General features: G+C 47.1%; 1 protein-coding gene across 3 annotated transcripts in view; it reads left to right on the top strand.

Annotated features, from left to right (window-relative positions):
- The window catches only part of LOC132584833 (potassium voltage-gated channel subfamily C member 1-like), an 82,611-nt gene extending 64,624 nt beyond the window's left edge, over window positions 1–17,987 (top strand). The window contains exons 4-6 of one of the 3 annotated variants that reach the window (XR_009556264.1): window positions 9,314–9,356; window positions 10,766–10,823; window positions 17,305–17,434. Coding sequence is in view for 2 of the 3 variants with exons in the window: in XM_060256772.1 (XP_060112755.1) it covers window positions 17,305–17,438 (134 nt within the window). In the remaining variant the exon portion in view is untranslated. Of the gene's footprint in view, window positions 1–9,313; window positions 9,357–10,765; window positions 10,824–17,304 lie in introns of all 3 variants that reach the window. The other 2 variants (XM_060256773.1, XM_060256772.1) reach the window with 2 other exon arrangements.
- The last annotated feature ends 1,337 nt before the right edge of the window (window positions 17,988–19,324 follow it).

Genomic DNA, 19,324 nt, shown 5'->3' with positions numbered 1-19,324 from the left:
GGGAGCAGGTTGGTCCTTTTCTAAGTTTAGCCCTCAGTCATCTTCTCAGGGTGTGTGCGCTTGTTTGTAAATAATTCAAGGAGAGAACTGTTATGTCTATTAAAGGAGAGAACTGTATGTCTGTAATGTTCTCACAATAACTGCCCCCAAGGAACTTCGTATCGGGTCCTGTGGATTTGTTTTGCTCATGGTAGCATCGCCCTCCAGATCGAGGTGGCTTCCCCAATGCAAGAGTCCCAGAGGTGCTACAGAACAAATCCATGTGATCCAACTCTTAAAATCTAAATTTAGGTGAGAGAGAGAACAAAGCAAGGGAAGAGGTCGGAGAGGATGAAAGAAGCAAAGGCAAAAAAAGATTAATGTCAGTAAGGCAGTCATGTGTTTTTAGGTGCAAAGCACAATCCTACACATTAATTCAGTGGTCTTTCTGAACTCAGGAACCGCCAGGCTGTGTGGCATCAGAGTCATGTGACTGGCAGAGGGGGAACCAGTGTGATGACCTTAGGGGGTCATGGTTAAGACCAAGAAAGGCAGGGGCAGGAAACACAAGCTCAGTGGCAGGAGATTTGTGCTAGTGACAAATGAGCCCTGATGCCAGAGTCGTGGGAGGAATTCTCTGAGCCACGGAGTGATTTCATCTTGCCATCCTGCTGCTCCTCTTAGCATACATGTGACAAGGAGCAGGAGACGGTGTCCTGGCTCTCTTGCAGCATCTTTTTGCAAAATGGTGGCTCCAAGAGGTCATTGACCCAGCACATGGGACTCAGTAACCCACAAAATGATCTAGGCCTATGGTTTTAAAACCACTGCTTAGTGACTAGCAATATGCACAGGATCACAACCTTTGGCGGTATTCAGCTGAGTCTCAGTTTGTTTTTAGACACAAGCTGAGAAGTCCTCTGGCTCATGCTCTCCTTTCTCTCCTCAGGGCAGACATTGAAAACGTCCCATTTTGGAATGTAACTGCAATGCGTGTTCCCTCTAAGCTGAATTAGTGTGAGCTAGCTCACAATTTTTTAGCCTCTGGCTCACACATTTTTGTCTTAGCTGAGGAAAAATGACCCCAGAGCAAGCTAATTTATTCAGAAGCTCGTAACGTTAATGCCAGAAGCTCCCAAAGTAGAATTTTTGCTCACAAGACTCCACACCTTAGAGGGAGTGTTGACTGCAGTTCATTGCAGTATCCAAACTGAGCAAAATGGCAAGCTGTGGTTTGTTCTTTTGTTTGCAAATTAGGATCCTCAAAGCATAGTTTAATCCTAGTTTAGAATCCCAGTTTGCCAGACCAGAATGCAGTATGCAATTGCTGTCATGCAAACTTTTGTTTGTTGCACACTGGAAATTCTTCAGCCCCCAGGTTGCTTGCGAAGGAAGAGAACCTGAGAACTTCCTGGCTCATTCTGATTGCAAACAAACCAAGGTTTGTCCCTGAGATAGGAATGCAGTAGTATTTCAGTTAGGAAAAACTAAGGCAGGGGTGTCAAACACATGTCTTATGAAGGCCAGATCTGACATGAATGAGACCTTGTTGGGTCGGGCTATGTTGGGACAGGTACATGTGTGTACCTGTTTAAGTTTAGGTAGCAGAGTTGTAAACTTTATAAAGGACACAGACAAACACAATTTTTTTTAACTTAAAATAAAACATACTTAAAACATTAGCACTCCTTGGTTTTGAAGGTGCTTTCTTTGTATTTCTCCTGTGGGATCCAGGGAACTGGGCAAAGGAAGCTCTGGATCTTCTTCGTGGTCTCTGTGCAGTCCCACACATGGGTTTTCCCGCTGGAACGAACCCGACCTCGGAGAATTCAAAGCTAGCCTTAGGCGTTATTTTTGGCGCGCACTTCCTCCCGCTCTGGGGAGCAGGCATCCACTGCGCATGCCTGAAGCGAGGGGAAGGCGCTCCACCCACCAGTTTCTTTCCGACCGCCGCCCGGGATAGTCCTTCCTCGTTGCGTCTCTTCTCAACTAGCCTCCTCAGCCGTCTTTTCACCGCTACCACTCACCGTTTTTCCTCACTTTTTCTTCTACCTTACTTCGCCTGTCTGGTATAGTAAAAAAAAATATATATATATATATTTCTTCCCCTTTATCTCTTCTCCCTTCTTCCTTCCCCCCCCCCTTCCCCCCGGGCGTATGGAAGGAAAAGAAGTTAAAATTACCTTTAAAAAGTGCACCCGTTGCGGGATTAAGATTCCCTCTTCAGACGGCCACTCGTTCTGCTTAATTTGCCTGGGTGAAGATCACAGAACGGACAATTGCACTCATTGTGCCCAGTTTGGCAAACAAGCTAGAAAGAACCGCGCCGCTAGACTCAACAGTTACTTACTGACGACATCTTTGCGCCCGGCTATGTCTCAAGTTTCCGAACCGCGGAAGTCTCCACCTTCCCTCACACCTCAGAGGGTCGGTACGGCCCAGGCAGCTTCTGTGGCTGTGGTTCCCAGGAAGCTTAAGCCCTCAAAGCACGTGAAGAAGCACCACGATTCCAATAAACATGGTGAATCGACGGGAAAAGAGAAATCTTCTTCGCCGCATCAAGGGGCTTCGGACGCGAAAGCCGCCATGGCGGTCTCCTCACTCCGAGTGCTCACGGCTCCGCCGCCACCTCCAGTCCTGACCATCGAATCCGAGGTTATACGGATTCGCTCTCGATCACCATCGATACAGGAATTCCTACCGGAGGACCTTTTGGCGAAGGAACCAACTCAGCCATCTCAGCCACTTCAACAACAGCTCGACCTCGATTCCTTCCGGGACGTGACTGTTCCGCGTACCTACAAGGACGCTATGGTGTCTCCTCTTTACCTTGACTCCCCACGCCGTCGAGACCATGCACCCGATAGGCGTCACGGAAGATCACTCTCTAGGGACAAACATATTGCGTCCCCTATAAACAGAGACAGACTGAAGCATCGGTATCAGGCATCCCCATACAGGGAGAAGAGCACGCGATACCGTGATCGATCCTCCAGTAGAGACGAAGGGAGTCGGTACCATAGCAGATCACGCTCTCCGTCCCGATCCTCCTACCTGCGCTATACTCCGTTGAGATCTCCTTCTGTAGAATCTTACCGCACCCGTAGGCACCGTGACCCATGGTACCAGGATGTGGGACATCGAGAACGGCACCACGACCGGTACCATGACCGGTATCAATGACACGACTCGACCAGGTACCAACATCAGCAGCAAAAGGACTTAAGCCGGTACCAGCCACAGGATTCAGCACGGTACCAACACCAGCAAAGTCCACCACGGTACCAACCACAGGATTCAGATTCAGCACGGTACCAACACCAGCAAAGCCCACCACGGTACCAGCCACAGGATTCAGCACGGTACCAACACCAGCAAAGTCCACCACGGTACCAACAGCAGCCCTCTCGTCATTCCGCACAGACAGTATCGCCTCGCCGTCGGGTCCCAGTCTCTCCTACACCGTCAACATCTAAGCAAACCGACCAGCAAACCAAAGCACCCTTGCTATCGGAACCCTTTACACCTAATCCACAGGACCCACGGGATGAAGACGAGTCGGACCTTGAGGCTTCAGACTCTTCACACTCCTTATCTCAACCGGCCTCACCAGCTTCCGACATAGTCAAGCCTGCAGATCTCTCTCCCTCAGAAGGAGCCAAGTCCTATCTGGACCTCATAACCGACATGGCCACAGCCTTGAACATCAAGCTGACCACTGACCTTCCTAGAGTTACCGACGTCGTCCACGATTTGATCAACGCAGACCTACCTGCTAGCTCTTCATTGCCCATGCTTCCGGTCCATCTAGAGGCACTGAAGGAGGCTTGGGATAAGCCAGCCTCTATACCACCAACGTCCAAACGGGTTGAGTCACTGTACAAGATACATGCTCCGGAGTCCAAATTTTTATACAACCATCCAGCACCTAACTCTATGATTGTACATTCGTCATCAAAAACTAAACAAACACGCCACCCTGTACCACCAGAGAAAGAGGGGCGTAAATTGGATACACTAGGGAGAAAGCTTTATTCAATCTCTACAGCATCAGCAAAGATCAATAACTACATGGCCCACTTTGCGGCATATGCACACAACATTGCAGCACAACTCACTACTCTAGTGCCATCGCTACCTGAAACATCACAACGACAGGCCACCAAGTTGCTAAGGGAGCTTAATCGCCTTAGCAAGCAACAAGTTAATACTGTCCGCCACTCAGTCGGTTGCACATCCAGATCAATGGCGACCGCAATAGCCCTTAGGAGACACGCCTGGCTTCGCTCGTCCACCTTACAACAGGACATTAAGTATAAAATAGAAGATCTACCATTTGATGGGCAGGGTCTATTTAATGCCACCACGGATGACATCCTTACCACCGTGGATGACAGCAGGAAAAGAGCGAAGCGACTGGGGGTAACCCAACAGCAACCTCAAGGCAACAGACAGAGACCTTGGAGAACCCCCTCTTATAAGCGCACTAGATCTCCCAAGCAATCTGATTACTGGAGAAGGAGGGCACCTCCTGCAAAGCAACCCTTCCAGCAACGCCAAAGACCGCAACCTTCTAAAAAGACCACTCCCCCAAACAAGCAGTCTCTTTGACTTCGCCCCCTCCACTCCCAGACTCCTTCCCTTCCTACCGACGTGACAGTCCATAACAACGGACTCCTGGGTACTGCAAATTATAAAGAAAGGTTACTTCATAGAGTTCACTTCCCAACCACAGAGCTCACACTTCCTGGCAACCCCCCCCCCCCACAGGTTCTACAAGACGAGATCAACATCCTTCTGGCCAAACAGGCCATAGAGCCAATCCCCCCTCAATACCATTGCACGGGGTTTTACTCTCGGTACTTTCTGGTACCGAAGAGAGACGGGGGCCAGCGCCCAATCCTGGACTTACGCAGACTGAACAAGTACATACGCCCCACAAAATTCCGCATGATTACCCTACAGTCCACACTGCCACTCATTCCCAAGGACGCATGGATGGCGCTGATAGATCTTCAAGACGCGTACTTCCATATTACCATCAACAGCTGCCACAGAAGATTCCTGAGATTCGCCATAGGGAATGCCCATTACCAATTCCGGGCACTTCCTTTCGGCCTTTCAACCGCTCCAAGGGTCTTCACAAAATGTATGGCAGTGGTAGCAGCGTTCCTCCGTCAACGGGGCATAACTCTTTACCCCTATATAGACGATTGGTTGATGGTGGGAAGTTCCGAAAAACAGCTCAGAGATCACATTCAAATAACCCTTCACCTCCTCGCTACTCTAGGGTTGCAGGTCAATCATCAAAAGTCTCAACTCTCTCCCTCGCAGACAATACAATTCATCGGGGCATATCTATCCACCACAGACCACAAGGCCTACTTACCTATAGACAGAGTTGCGAATATCCAAACCCTGGCCAACACGATAATCTCCCATCCGACACAAACAGCCTTCGTGTTCCAGCGCATGCTAGGTCTAATGGCAGCAACAACCGCGGTTCTCTCACATGCCCGGCTTCACATGCGGCCTCTACAGCTATGGTTTGTCAGAACCTTTTACCCACAGAAACAGTCACAACGGACGTTACTCTCAGTTCCCAACCGCATTCTACCGTCCCTGCGGTGGTGGACAAGTCAGCACAACCTCCTACAAGGAATGCCCTTCCTGAAACAATCACCTTCAACTGTTGTCACTACAGATGCGTCGAGATGGGGGTGGGGAGCCCACCTCGACTCTCTGACGGTCCAGGGGCAGTGGACAGCGAACGAAAAGCTCCTGCATATCAACTGTCTCGAGCTTCTTGCTGTTCACAGGGCACTGAAATCCTTCCTGCCCTCTCTGCACGGTCGCCACATACAAATAACATCGGACAATGTGGCGACTGTGTTCTATATCAATCGACAAGGAGGGACCGCATCCTCCCGTCTCTGCAAGATGGCTCTACGATTGTGGCACTGGAGTATCGCTCACAAAATCCATCTGACTGCAGTGCACCTACCAGGGGTGCAGAATACTCAGGCAGATACTCTGAGCAGGATGACAGTAAACGATCACGAATGGTCAATCAAGAGGAAGTACCTCCTCCCTGTCTTCACTATGTTTGGTGCCCCAGCCATAGATGTCTTTGCGTCCCCGGACAACGCTCAATGCGACATTTTCTACATGAGAGGCCCTCCCTCCTCCCTGTCACCAGGGGATGCGTTCCTACAAATGTGGAACGGTCCACTTCATTTCCTTTTCCCACCGATTCCGCTCATAACAAGGGCAATTCAGAAGTTGCAGTTGGACCACACGAACTGTATACTGGTCACACCTTGGTGGCCACGCCAGGCGTGGTTCACCACTCTGCTTCTCCTATCGGACAATACCTACCACTGCTTCCCGCAGGTACGGGATCTTCTGTCACAACAGAAGGGCAGGGTCCTGCACCACAACCCGTCAGTTCTCAAATTAACAGCTTGGAGGATCAGTTTTTAGATTTTCCTGACGACGTCAGACATATCCTTCTAAACGCCAGGAAACCCTCTACTAGGAAATCCTACACAGCTAAATGGAAACGCTTTACCCAATATGCAATGCGTAATAACTTCCACCCTGCGTCCTCCTCTATCTCGCAGATCCTTACTTACACCGTCTCTCTCTCGGAATCTGGTCTTACTTACTCCTCACTTAAGGTACAGCTAGCAGCCATCTCTGCTTTCCACCAGAGCATAGAGGGCCATACAGTGTTCGCACACCCTGTTACAAAATCCTTCTTGAAGGGAATCCTTCACCTTAAACCTCCGACAAGGCAACTTTACCCTGCATGGAGTTTGTCTGTAGCACTCAGTCAATTGATGAAGCCCCCTTTCGAACCGATGGCGTCTATCCCTTTGCACCTGTTATCGTGGAAAACAGCCCTGCTAGTGGCACTCACCTCAGCTAAAAGGGCCAGTGACATCTGCGCTTTTCGATCAGATCCGCCATACACTGTCTTCCATCATGACAGAGTGGTTCTGAGGCTGGACCCAAATTTCTTACCCAAAGTGGTGTCACCCTTCCACCTTCAAAGTGTAACAACCCTGCCATCTTTCTTTCAACACCCCTCGGATTCGGGACAGAAGTCTCTCCATAACCTCGATGTGCGTCGAGCCCTTGCCTTCTACTTGGACAGGACTGCTGCATTTCGCAAGGACCCGGCATTGTTCGTTTCCTACGGAACCCACAAGAAGGGGCAGAAACTCTCTATACAGAGACTGTCTAAATGGCTGGTGGAGGCTATATCACTTTGTTACAAGTTAGCTAAACAGCCAGTTCCAAAGCCCCTAAAGGGACACTCTACTAGGGCACTAGCCACATCCTCCGCCTTTGCGAGGGGCATACCCATTGAAGACATCTGTGCAGCAGCAGTATGGTCTTCGTCGTCCACTTTCGCCACGCATTATGCCATGGACATTCATGCAAGGCGAGACTCTTCCTTCGGGCAAGCCGTACTCCGCTCCATCTTCAACTGAGCCGCCATGCTCTCATAAGGTAAGCGGGAGTACCTTACCGCTCTGTTATATATAATCTAACCTCTGAAATTTCTCTTTCAGAAACAGCACCCACCTCCGTGCAAGTTAGCTTATCAGTCACCCATGTGTGGGACTGCACAGAGACCACGAAGAAGATAAACAGGTTGCTTACCTGTAACTTATGATCTTCGAGTGGTCATCTGTGCAGTCACACACGCCCACCCATCCGTCCCCGCTGCTGTTTCTACGATTTCACATCTCATAGACTCTATTGTACGGAACAGCGGCTAGAAAGAAACTGGTGGGTGGAGCACCTTCCCCTCGCTCCAGGCATGCGCAGTGGATGCCTGCTCCCCAGAGCGGGAGGAAGTGCGCGCCAAAAATAACGCCTAAGGCTAGCTTTGAATTCTCCGAGGTCGGGTTCGTTCCAGCGGGAAAACCCATGTGTGTGACTGCACAGATGACCACTCGAAGATCATAAGTTACAGGTAAGCAACCTGTTTATCTTTCCCTCCCTCCCCAGGGGACCAGGAAGAGAGGGAGCCTCAGCCAACCGGAAGAGGTGAGGGCCCTGCGGGACCTGGTTCAGTTCCGCAGGGCCTGTAAGACGACCCTCTTCCGGCTAGCCTACACCTAGCTGGGATGAAGACTTCATGTAACTGGCTAGCCATCTGTTGATATGAAATTGAAGTGTTATTGATTTTAAGGTTTTACTGTTTTATGAAATTGAAACGTACTGGTTTTTAAGGTTTTATCTGTTTAATTATTTAATTGCTTATACCTAAAATTGTTTAATTTTATGCTTGATAAACTGTTGGTAGCCGCCCTGAGCCACTCGTGGGAAGGGCGGGATATAAGTCCCAAATAAATAAATAAATAACAGAAAGAAGAGAGGCTTGGCTCAGTAGCTCTGCTGTGCAATTGAGAGAGCCTGGCAAAGCAAGCTCTGCCTCCCACCCTTCCTGCCCAAGGGAGGAGCCTCAGCCAGTGGAGAACGTAGAGGCTTTTCTCTGTAGCTCCTGTGCAACTGAGCAGGCCTGGCAAAGCAAGAAGGAAGCAAGAGAGAGGGAGAAGGAAGCAGATGACAGCCAGCTGCTTGGGGGCCTGATTTGGGCCCCAGGCTGCATGTTTGACGCCCCTGAACTAAGGGGTTAAAGCAGCACCTCCCTCCAGCCACCTCTCCAGCTGCCTCCTACAGTACATGCTGTCCAAAACACTCCAGATCCTGTCTGCCTTTTTTGGGGAGGAGGGGCTTCCTTTCATGTGAACTCTTCTCCTCACCTTTCATACTTGTAGGCACATGCAATCCCCCTCACAACACTTCCTTGTGTCCCATGTGCTCGTGGCTTTATTTCATATTCTCTGTTTTCATTTTCAGGGCAAATATTGCACCCGTCGAAGGAAGGGAACACGAGGGGGGGCCCTCTGTGGCTCCAGTTGTGAGAATGCTCATAGGTGACACCATGTATTTTGGTGTTGGTGGGAGGACCACTACCGCACTCCAAAGAGGAGGAGAGACTGTTTGCAAAAATGAAGAAGATAGAACTGGAAACAGGCATAATTGGAGGAACTAAGATTGGAGCACCTGAGAGATGACGAAATAAGGTCCACTGGTGGGGAGGGCAGGACTGATTTGTTTTAGAAAATAGGATGAAAGCAAGGGGGGGCGGGGTTAGAGTGCTTGAAAGATTGGGGGGGGGGGTTAGCACCAAAGACTGGGATACTGGAGCTCCACAAAGGCCTCTCCAGTTTGGGCTTCCCTCCCGTGTTCTCCTCAAAGATGGGCTGCACCAATATTTGATTCCAATTAATGCCCCATTTCATACGTCTTGTAGGGTCCACCCTGTATTCTCGTAACGCCCCGACCGCGTGAGCCAGGTACGTAACCCAATGCACACCTCCTGGTCTTCTTTTACTATGCACCTTTTGGGGTACATCTTCATTTTTCCTAGGCAGCCCCAACTGTTTGCCTTTCAGTGGGCCCGACATCTCCATTGTCCTACCCCAGAATCTGATGCATGTATCAATTTCTTGTACATTATGTGTATCGTGGGGGTTCTGGTGGGAGGAGAACCTTGGGAAGAAACCTTTAAAGCAGCCTTGCAAATAAGTCAACACAAGCTACTAGCCCCTGTTATTTTTGCTCTAGCTTTTTTGTTCTAACAAGCCCATTACTCCTTCGTGGCTTAAAAGAAACAAATCAACTTCATTAAAGCTTTCCTGTGTAGTCACCTGGATAGAATTTTCATTCACCAGAGGTGACCAGGTGAAAGACTATTTACATTCCTGCCTTATAGGTTTCTTAGGACTGGCTACACCTTCTCTTACTCCCACCACTGTGTACCCTAATTTAAATAGCATCCAATTAGGCTGGGGTGAAACAGTCACCCGTGGAAATATTGTGGGTACATTCCTCTGCCCGTTTGTGCGTTCTAATTTTCCCTTTGGGGGGGGGGGAGTCATGAGTACCACTACCTATTTCCCCTGTGCAAATTGTCCAGATTATGAAAATGGGGCCTCTGCACCTCAGTTCTCTGCATGTGTAAAGTCTCTTGTAAGTGCAGAGGAGATAAAGGTTCATCTTGCTCTGGCCACACAAAAAAATGGTGTGTGTGTGTCTGTGTGCATGCAACTGTGTGCAAATGAGGTAAGTGCGAAACTGGGTGCCTGGTGAGGTGTTCCAATGCTGCTGCATGCCAGAGAAGCTCAATGAGCATCAAGCGCTTCCATCTGCACATGCAAAACCTGATGAGTAAATGAGAGGAAATGTGACAAATGCGGTGCTGTTGGGACACCTGCATTTGTACATGGTTGCCTGTGTGCAAGTAAGCCTGTTTCTGCATATGGCAATAGGGCAAATGTGCAACCTGGTTGCACGTGATTCAGACGACTTGCACATGCAAATGGAAGAGCACCTCATCTCTTTTCAGTTTTATTTCACACAAGTGACTTCTGTGTAGGAAATTCCCATCTTGTGTGGCACAATCCTTAGATGGTGCAAGTTTCCCCGTGTGCTAATGGAACAAGGTGCAAGAAGATGTTTGCGCAATTAGAAAGAGCACCTGGCAGAATGGGGAATGTGCATTTTGCACGAGCTGTTTTCCTTTTCCCCTCCTCTTGTGTGCAAAAGAAGGCAACATGTACTTATTACAGTGGGGGAGGGGGATCATATTCCTCATGCACACAACGGAGGGGAACGGTGGTGCCCTTTGCCGCTTGCACAAGCTGCCCTGCTTAGCTTTTCTAGCGCAGTGTGATGCAGTCTCCGTGTCTTTCTCTGTCCCCAGCTCTGATTACCGCCTGAGACTGGCTGGGCATGTGAACTCCAGCGCCCCCCGGAGGCAGGTCAGCCCTGCTTAGTGCTTTTAATCCAATCTCAGTGTGTTGTTTGTTGTCTTTGGTCCTGGGATGGGAACTGCCAGAGAGATGGGAATGGAGGACTTTGTGCTCTGTGCATGAAGGCCAAGTTTCTCCGCCTTGCTCAGACCTGAGAGCTAAAAGAAGGGTAGCTGTTTGTGCAGGGATCCATGACATAATGCCAAGATGTGACTGCTTCTGGGTGGAGCAGCTCTTCTACCTGGATGTTATTCATTGAACAGGTTTGTCTGAGAGATGAGGTGGTGATAACCTTCTGAGGGTTGAGAAACTGGGCCTTTCCTTGCAAAAGGTTTAACGTGATCGTCTGATGGGAAAGCAGATTGCTCTTGTGTTGGCGTTCTGCAAACATTCGGTAACATGTGCTAGTGATTAACAAATGCATGCTAGGTGCAAAGCACATGTGGTGAATGTTATCTATGTGCATAACTTGTAGCATGGCATCGTGTGTTAGTATGGCATATGTGTCCATGTTGGAGCATGCTAGTGTATGCAGGAAGATACTTCCTCTGTGTGTGGGTGTCAGTTTTATGCAGCATATATGCTCTAGAAATACTCAGTGTGTTTATTTGATGTGACCAGCAGGAACTCATTTGCATATTAGACCACACCCCATGGTGTCACCATTGTTTCACACAGGGCTGTTTGCATATTAGGCCACACCCCTTACACCAAGCCAGTTGGAACTGTGTCCGTGAGTTCCTGCTCTAAAAAAGCCCTGGATGTGACACACATATAATTCTATGCTGCCTTTCCAGCCAATCAGGGTCCCTGAGACCACGAGCATTAAACCATTTCATACATTAAAAAGCATTTAAAATAACAAGCACATGCACCATGTTGTACTAGAGATTTCTCCAAAACTGCATTCCTAGCTCAATGTTCATTTATTTAAAATATTTATATCCCACTTTTTCTCCTAATCAATGGGCCTCAAAGTGGCTGGCAAGCTACCAGCACCTATGATGTGCATTTGGACCACCAGTTCCACCTAGATTGTACATGCAATGCACAGTGGTGTATTCACCATAATTTGTGCAGCCTTACTACATGGGTTAGCTTCACTTAATGCTGTGTCATACAACATACTGGTTACACACAATCCTTCATCTGCAACCTTGGCTTCCGTTGTCTCGGAGCACAATGCACCATCTATATCAATATCTCTCATGATGTGTGATTTGAACACACACGTTTCATCTGTAACTGGTTCTGAAAACATACACAACCTGCGTGCCAGGCAGAGACTCTACCATTGAGCCACAATCCCTCCCTGAAGTCTGTGACCACACCACAAGTACTAATGACATCTCACCCATACATGTCATGTGTGTCACCATCTGAGGCACCGTCAGCACACCACTTGCCTCTCGTATTTGATGTGTGACATACCCACACGAGTGCTCGTTCTACTTTCACATTAAGCACAGGTCCCATGCTGCCCTTGACCTGACATAGGAGGCATGCAAGCATGACATGTGTGTTTTTCTTTGCACGGCTTTATGGAGCATATATCTGGGAAAGGGAAGGGCGGAGGGAGATGTGAGTGGGGAGGAGGTCTTTATTGACATCCAGAGGTTCCATTGGGAAGGAACAACTCCAAAGAAAGAGTGTTCAGTTGCCATTGGCACAGAGAGGTTGCCTTGGCTATGCTGTTCTGGTTTTTTAAATGTAGAGGCACGTTCAAATATGCTCTTCTTTCCACTGTCTTCCAAAACCTGGAGAATTTATCATGTGCTTTAAAAAAATGAAATACATAGCAAAAACCTTGCTAATTCTTACATACAGTTGTAAGGTACGTCAGTATTATTATTATTATTATTATTATTATTATTATTATTATTATTATTATTATTATTATTATTATTATCATCATTATCTCCACTTTATAGATGGGGGAGAAATAGCTGCTTGCCAAAGCCATCCATTGAGTTCAGTTCCAGTTAGCCAGAGCTTAGGCTCTGGTGGGTTGTGTAATTCCCAGAGGGACAGCCCTGCCAGTCTGTGGTAGCAAAATAAAACAGGAGTGGCACTTTAAAGACTAACGGATTTTTATTCCAGTGTTAAGCTTCCGTGAATCAGAGCTCATGTCAGCAGCTACTGTGACTCATGGGAGCTTGTGATGGAATGGACTTCGTTAAGTGCCAGCAGACTCCTGTTTTAATGGGGCTGATATGGGTGCTCAGATTGGGCCACTAATTAAGATGCCAGAGGGCTGTAATGTTTGCCCTTTCAAAAGATGTGGGAACAGGCGGCGGCCAAGGTGCCAGGAGGGCCCACCATTGGCCCATTGCAGACCCTCCTCACATTAATGCATGCCATGAAGTTACCTGATGCTTGGGTCAGGGCCTTGGTCTATCAGTTTTGTCTCCTCTGGCTGGCTGTGGCTCTCCATGGTCTCAGGCAGAGATCTTTTACATCATCTCCTATCTAATTGGAAATGCTGGGGATTGGATCTGGGACTTTCTGCATGCCATGCAGATGTTCTGCCAATGAGCCCAGAGTGGCTGCTCCTCCTTGAAGTGTTTGTTTGCTGACCCAAGTGAGGAGGAGTGCTGCTACAGAGAAGGAATAGGAACAGCAGTAGTGCCCACTCTCTGCTTGATTGCCTGACTGCTCTCTTGCTCCATCGCCATTGCTGCCCACAGGAGATAGGAAAACAAGCAGACAGTTCTTTGTTCCTGTTCCCCACCACCACCAGTCCATCTTGTCGATCTGCAGCCTGAAGATAGTAGGAAAGAGAAGGCTGTGGATGCTACTCTTTCGCCCTTCTGTCATTCTTTTGCTTGCTTGGGCAGTCAGAAATGTGAAACATTCACCAGTATCTTGGTACCAATATTTACCAAAATGCAACACTTATGTATACAAATCAGTTAATCTCATATAATGAAGCAATAATTAACACAATTTGAAATATTACTCCAATCTGTGGATGAAAATAAACACAGGAATATATCACGAGTATATCAAATATTAGATAATACAGCAAACGACAAAAATATTTCATATCAGACAAAGTGGCAAAAAAGTAAAAACCTCACTGCTGAAATTTGGGATAGGATATGGAATAATATAGAACATAATAATTCTACAATATCTTTACATTTACAGTCCTTTAAAATAATGACTTTCTGATATTTAACTCCTCAAAGTTTATCAGATATAAATAAAAATGTACAACTATGTTGCTGGAGAAACTGTGAAAAAAACCCTCAAAACCTATATACATTGTTGGATAGAAGGTCCAAAAATTCAATCTTTTTGTGGGGGGAAGTATTAAAAGAAATTCAAAATATAACTGGACAAAGAATAAATTTATCTCTTGAATTATTACTTCTAAATTTAAGATTGGAAATAAAAACTAAAACAGTAACCCCAAAAATAATAACATTACTCTTATATAGAGCCACTGCTAAATCCGCCTTCTTCCATCTTAGGCGGGTAAGACAGTTGGTCCCCTTCCTTGAGCGTAGTGACCTGGCAACTGTGACCCATGTGACAGTCACCTCGAGACTGGACTACTGCAATGCCCTCTACATGGGGCTGCCCTTGTCTCGTACCCGGAAACTGCAGTTGGTGCAAAATGTGGCGGCCAGGCTGTTATTGGGTCTCTCTATATGGGAGCACATACAGCCAAGGCTGCGGGAACTGCACTGGCTGCCAATAGTATTCCAGATTCGCTACAAGGTGCTGGTTATTACCTTTAAAGTCTTATGTGGCTGAGGACCTGTCTACTTTAGGGACCATCTCTCCCCACATGTTCCCCAGAGGGTACTTCGATCTGGGACAAAGAACTTATTATTGATCCCCGGGCCAAGGGAGGCAAGACTGAAGTCTACTAGAGAGAGAGAGAGCCTTCTCAATTGCAGCCCCCTACTGGTGGAACCAACTTCCAGAAGAAGTAAGGGCCTTGTGGGACCTTGCTCAGTTCCACAAGTCCTATCAAACAGTACTTATTTCGGCTTGCCTTCAGCTGAATTATAGTACAAGAGGATGCCCAACATTGCTGAATATACTGAAATTGAAATTAATACTAGCACAAAAACTGCTCTAAATTGTTTTAAATGATTTAATTGCTATTATCAATTGTCAAAACTCCAATGTTTATTTAGTGTTTTAGTCTTGACTGTTGTGAGCTGCCCTGAGCCTGCTTTTTTTGGAAAATATGTGTAATGGCTAAACTTAATGACATGATGAAACCAATAATTAATCCAGATGGTCAATCAGATCTTGTAGCAATATGGTTTCCAATCTTAGAATATTTAAATCTACAATCTGAAACTCCACAAATAATAAAAATATTACATTTATGGTAAACCATCTATAATAGTTTAAATCAAAGTTTTGTAATATAATATGTATTCATCAAATACTTTAATAATATCATGTGACTTAATAATATGTAACATTTTATTTTGTAAATTTAACACATAGAAAAGTTAATAAAATATATATTTTAAAAAGAAATATGAAACATAAAATACCCACATTGCTCATTTGGCATGAGATGGGCAGACATGTGAATAAATACAGGCAAATCCCTAATCATATCAAGCCTAACGTACCTTACAGGGTTGTTGTAGGGATAAAGGTTGGGAGAATCATATATGTCACCCTGATGTCTTTGAGAGGGGGGAATGTAGAAGAATGTAAAGAGATTGGATTTATACCCTGCCCTTCACTTGGAGTCTCAGAGGGATTTACAATATCCTTCCCTTCCCCACAACAGACACCCTGTGAGGTAGGTGGTGCTGAGAGAGTTCTTTTGAGAGCTGCTCTTGAGACAACAGCTCTGAAAGAACTTGTGACTGACTCAAGGCCACACCAGCTGCTGCATGTAGAGGAGTGGGGAATCAAACCCGGTTCTCCAGATCAGAGTCCATTGCTCTAAACCACTCCACAAAACTGGCTCTCTAGTAAACATATTGTACATATTTGATGTTTACTAGTATTAAATGTAGGAAACATCAAGTTGCTTGCCTTGGGTGGAAACAGGCCAGGCTGTGTTCCCCCCAAATTCCTGGATCTCTGTGGTTAAAAAGCATCAAAATCAATTATCCTAATCAAAAATGAGACCAAAAGCTGGTGGGTTGATGGGTAGGCAGGTCACAAGAGGGTTCAGCAAGGCACTAATTCCCCTGAGCTGGATGGCATCTTTGGTTAGAAGCCAAACACCATACCCATAGCCCAGAGTTTACCTCAGGATGCAGACCCGAGCAGTCTAAGATCTCATGGCCTGTGCATGGGGGGAAAGTTATTTAAAAGGGAGAGCCAGAGCAGAATCAGCTTGACATTCAAATGGAACCTGCTGACCCCTTGTGTCACATGACTTTTATAGCCCTAAAAACATAAGAGATGCCATGTTGGATCAGGCCAGTGGCCCATCCAGTACAACACTCAGTCACACAGTGGCCAAAAAACCCCAAGTGTCATCAGGAGGTCCACCAGTGGGGCCAGGACACAAGAAGCCCTTCCACTGTTGCCCCCCCCCCCGCCCCAAGCACCAGAAATACAGAGCATCACTGCCCCAGACAGAGTTCCAACAATACGCTGTGGCGAATAACCACTGATGAACCTCTGCTCCATATGTTTATCCAATCCTCTTTTGAAGCCATCTATGCTTCTAGCCACCACCACTTCCTGTGGCAGTGAATTCCATGTGTTAATCATTCTTTGGGTGAAAAAGTACTTCCTTTTATCCGTTTTAACCCAACTGCTCAGCAATTTCATTGAGTGCCCTGGCAGCTGCAATACTGCTTTCTGGCTCTGTCTTCCTCTGCTACTCCATGCAGCAGTGAAGCAAAAGGGAAGGGCGGGGGGGGGGGGAGTGGTGTTTCTCTCTGCACAACCAGAAGTCTACATTACCCCATGCTGTAGTAATCCCCAAAGCTCTATGGTGAAACCCTTACTTCCAGCTACATGACCAGCACTGCCCAACACCTTGCCCCATTCCCAATTCTAGCCCCACTGGTGGACCTCTTGATGGCACTTGGTTTTTATGACCACTGTGTGACACAGAGTGTTGGACTGGATGGGCCATTGGCCTGGTCCAACATGACTTCTCTTATGTTCTTGTGTTAGCTCTTGGATGGCAACTGTATCTACAACAGTGTCACCAGGGAGCAGCCAGAGCTCAAGGGGAAAAAACAAAGTCCTTGGTTCGACAAGGCAGCAGGGCTGGGAAAGGCCTCTACCAAAGCTCCCAGAGAGCCATCAACAATCAGGGCAGATAGTTGAAGTCTAGGTGGGCCTAGAGTCCAATTCAATGCCAGGCAAATTCATACAAAGCACAGCAGAGATATGAACTCTTTCTTCTGACAACCTAGCATGGTGGTAGAGTAAGGGACCTGCATCCCAGTGCCTGGGGGGTGCCTTTTGGTGCTTAACATTTGACCCATTGCCTTCCCCCACCTCCTTTCACTTCTCTCTGTTTCTTTCTCCTTCCTCACAGCGCTCCCTGCAGGCTATGAGAAGTCCCACAGCCTGAACAGCATTGCTGGACTGCGCCTGTCTCCGGCGCCCACTCCCTTCGGCTCGCCCGGTTCCGTCCGACGTCCCTGCTCGCCCATCCCTTCCATCCTCTAGAGACACACCAGGGATGCTTGGAGTTAGCTTGTATGTTTGTTTCTTTTTTTAAAAAAAGCAAAGAAGAAGAAAAAGAAAAAAATAAGGTAATGCCAAAAACAAAAGCAAAGAGAAAAAAAAAGAAAACAAAAGCAGCCAAATGCATTGGAACAAAGACACAGCAGGAGGCATCTCACAGGTGATGTTGCACTAAAGTTTGCACTTTCTGGAGTGTCCATGAGAATCCTGAGGCCTGAAGCTGCCTGTCCCTGTGGCTGTGGGTCAGGAGTGGGGCTCAAGAGCTTATTGGGGGCAGGGAGGGCTGATTTGCTCTGAAAATCCAAATACTCCGGAAAAAGGAGGAAGAGGTGGAGGTCAGTGGGAGAGGGACTCTGCAGGAAGAGGCCTAAAGCTCTCCTTCTGTGTCGCCTGCACTTCTCCCTCTTCAGCTTCACCGGACTGCACGATATTTCTCTGGCCCTGGCTTTGCGCTTTTCTCTCTTTGTTCAGTGCTCCCTCCCTTTTCATCATCTTACTCAGGACTGTAATGAGCCATAGAGCTTAGTGATTTCACTCTCCTTCCTTCCTTCCTTCCTTCCTTCCTTCCTTCCTTCCTTCCTTCCTTCCTTCCTTCCTTCCTTCCTTCCTTCCTCCTTCCTTCCTTCCTTCCCATGTCCCTCCACCTGTCTATATGTTTACATCTGTGTTCAATCCATCTGTCTCTCTGACCCATCTGATATGTTTTCCTCCCTACTTGTCCCTACAAAAATACCTCTCCATCTATCAAAGCCATGGTAGACATACATTGATCTCTCTTTGTCTCTCTTTCTGTATTCCCCCCCCCCCTTTCTACTTACTGAGCGATTCTGGTTCTTTGAAAACATGGACCCTCCATGATCTCCCTTGGGAAGGCCACCCACCCATCTGCCTTGAGCCTTCTGTCTTTTCTTGGAATTGTTCTTTTCGTGCATGGATCTTCCATCAAATCACAGCAATAAGGTCAAGCGTTCCTTCTGCCTGGATGCATGATAAAAAAAAAAACACAATGACTTTCCTATGATGTAGATATTCCAAGAACAATCAAGTTCCTACTGAAGAAGGAGCCAAGGGCAGGCATAGAGCCAGGATAGGATTGGGGAGCAGGAGATTCCAGCCTTGAACTGGGTCTAAAGGAGAGAGCTTAGAGAGCCAGCCTTCTTCCTTCACCTCTCTCTCTTTTTCTCCTTTTTCTTCTATTTTGTTCTGGCTTCCCTCCCCCTTTCTTCGCACACAGAAAATGACAATGGAGCACTCCCCCCTCCCCCCATGCGGGTGCTTTCACTGTGATTTTTTTTCCTGTTTCCACCCAGAGCTGGGATGGGATAGCGTTTTGATCTGATCGTTTAAACAAAACAAAAAAGGGAAAGAAACAAAAAAAGACTCAATCAATAAAACGAAATGCCAGGAAAAAAAATTAAACCTATTTTTCAGCAGGAAAAAAAAATCTCTCTCTCTCTCTCTATATATATATATAAAACAGCAGGATCCAAACATTTGTCGGCAACTGTGGGGAATGATAGCTCATCTCCCCATAAGCTTCTCCCGGAGCAGCAGCAAAGTTTGGGACAAGTTATTTTTCAAAACAACAGTGCTGGGACAGACGAGGCAAAAGCAGAAGGGATTAGCACCGCCGAGCTAAAACTATTTAGAATCTGCATTTTCCAAGCCAGCATGTATTTGCATGTGTTACTGTAAGCGACGATATTTAATGTTATATGCAAAAACAAAAGAAAACAAAATGACAAAAAAAACCCCAACAACTGAGAACAACAGCTACGAAAAAAGAGATATATTCTCCTTCTGGACTTGCAGTCCCCTGCGACAGTGAAAATCACCAAATTTAGCCAGTGCCCCCTCCCCAACCTGTT

The sequence above is a fragment of the Heteronotia binoei genome, chromosome 15 (assembly GCF_032191835.1).
Source record: "Heteronotia binoei isolate CCM8104 ecotype False Entrance Well chromosome 15, APGP_CSIRO_Hbin_v1, whole genome shotgun sequence".
NCBI lineage: Eukaryota > Metazoa > Chordata > Lepidosauria > Squamata > Gekkonidae > Heteronotia > Heteronotia binoei.
This window is presented reverse-complemented; position numbering and strand designations above follow the sequence as displayed.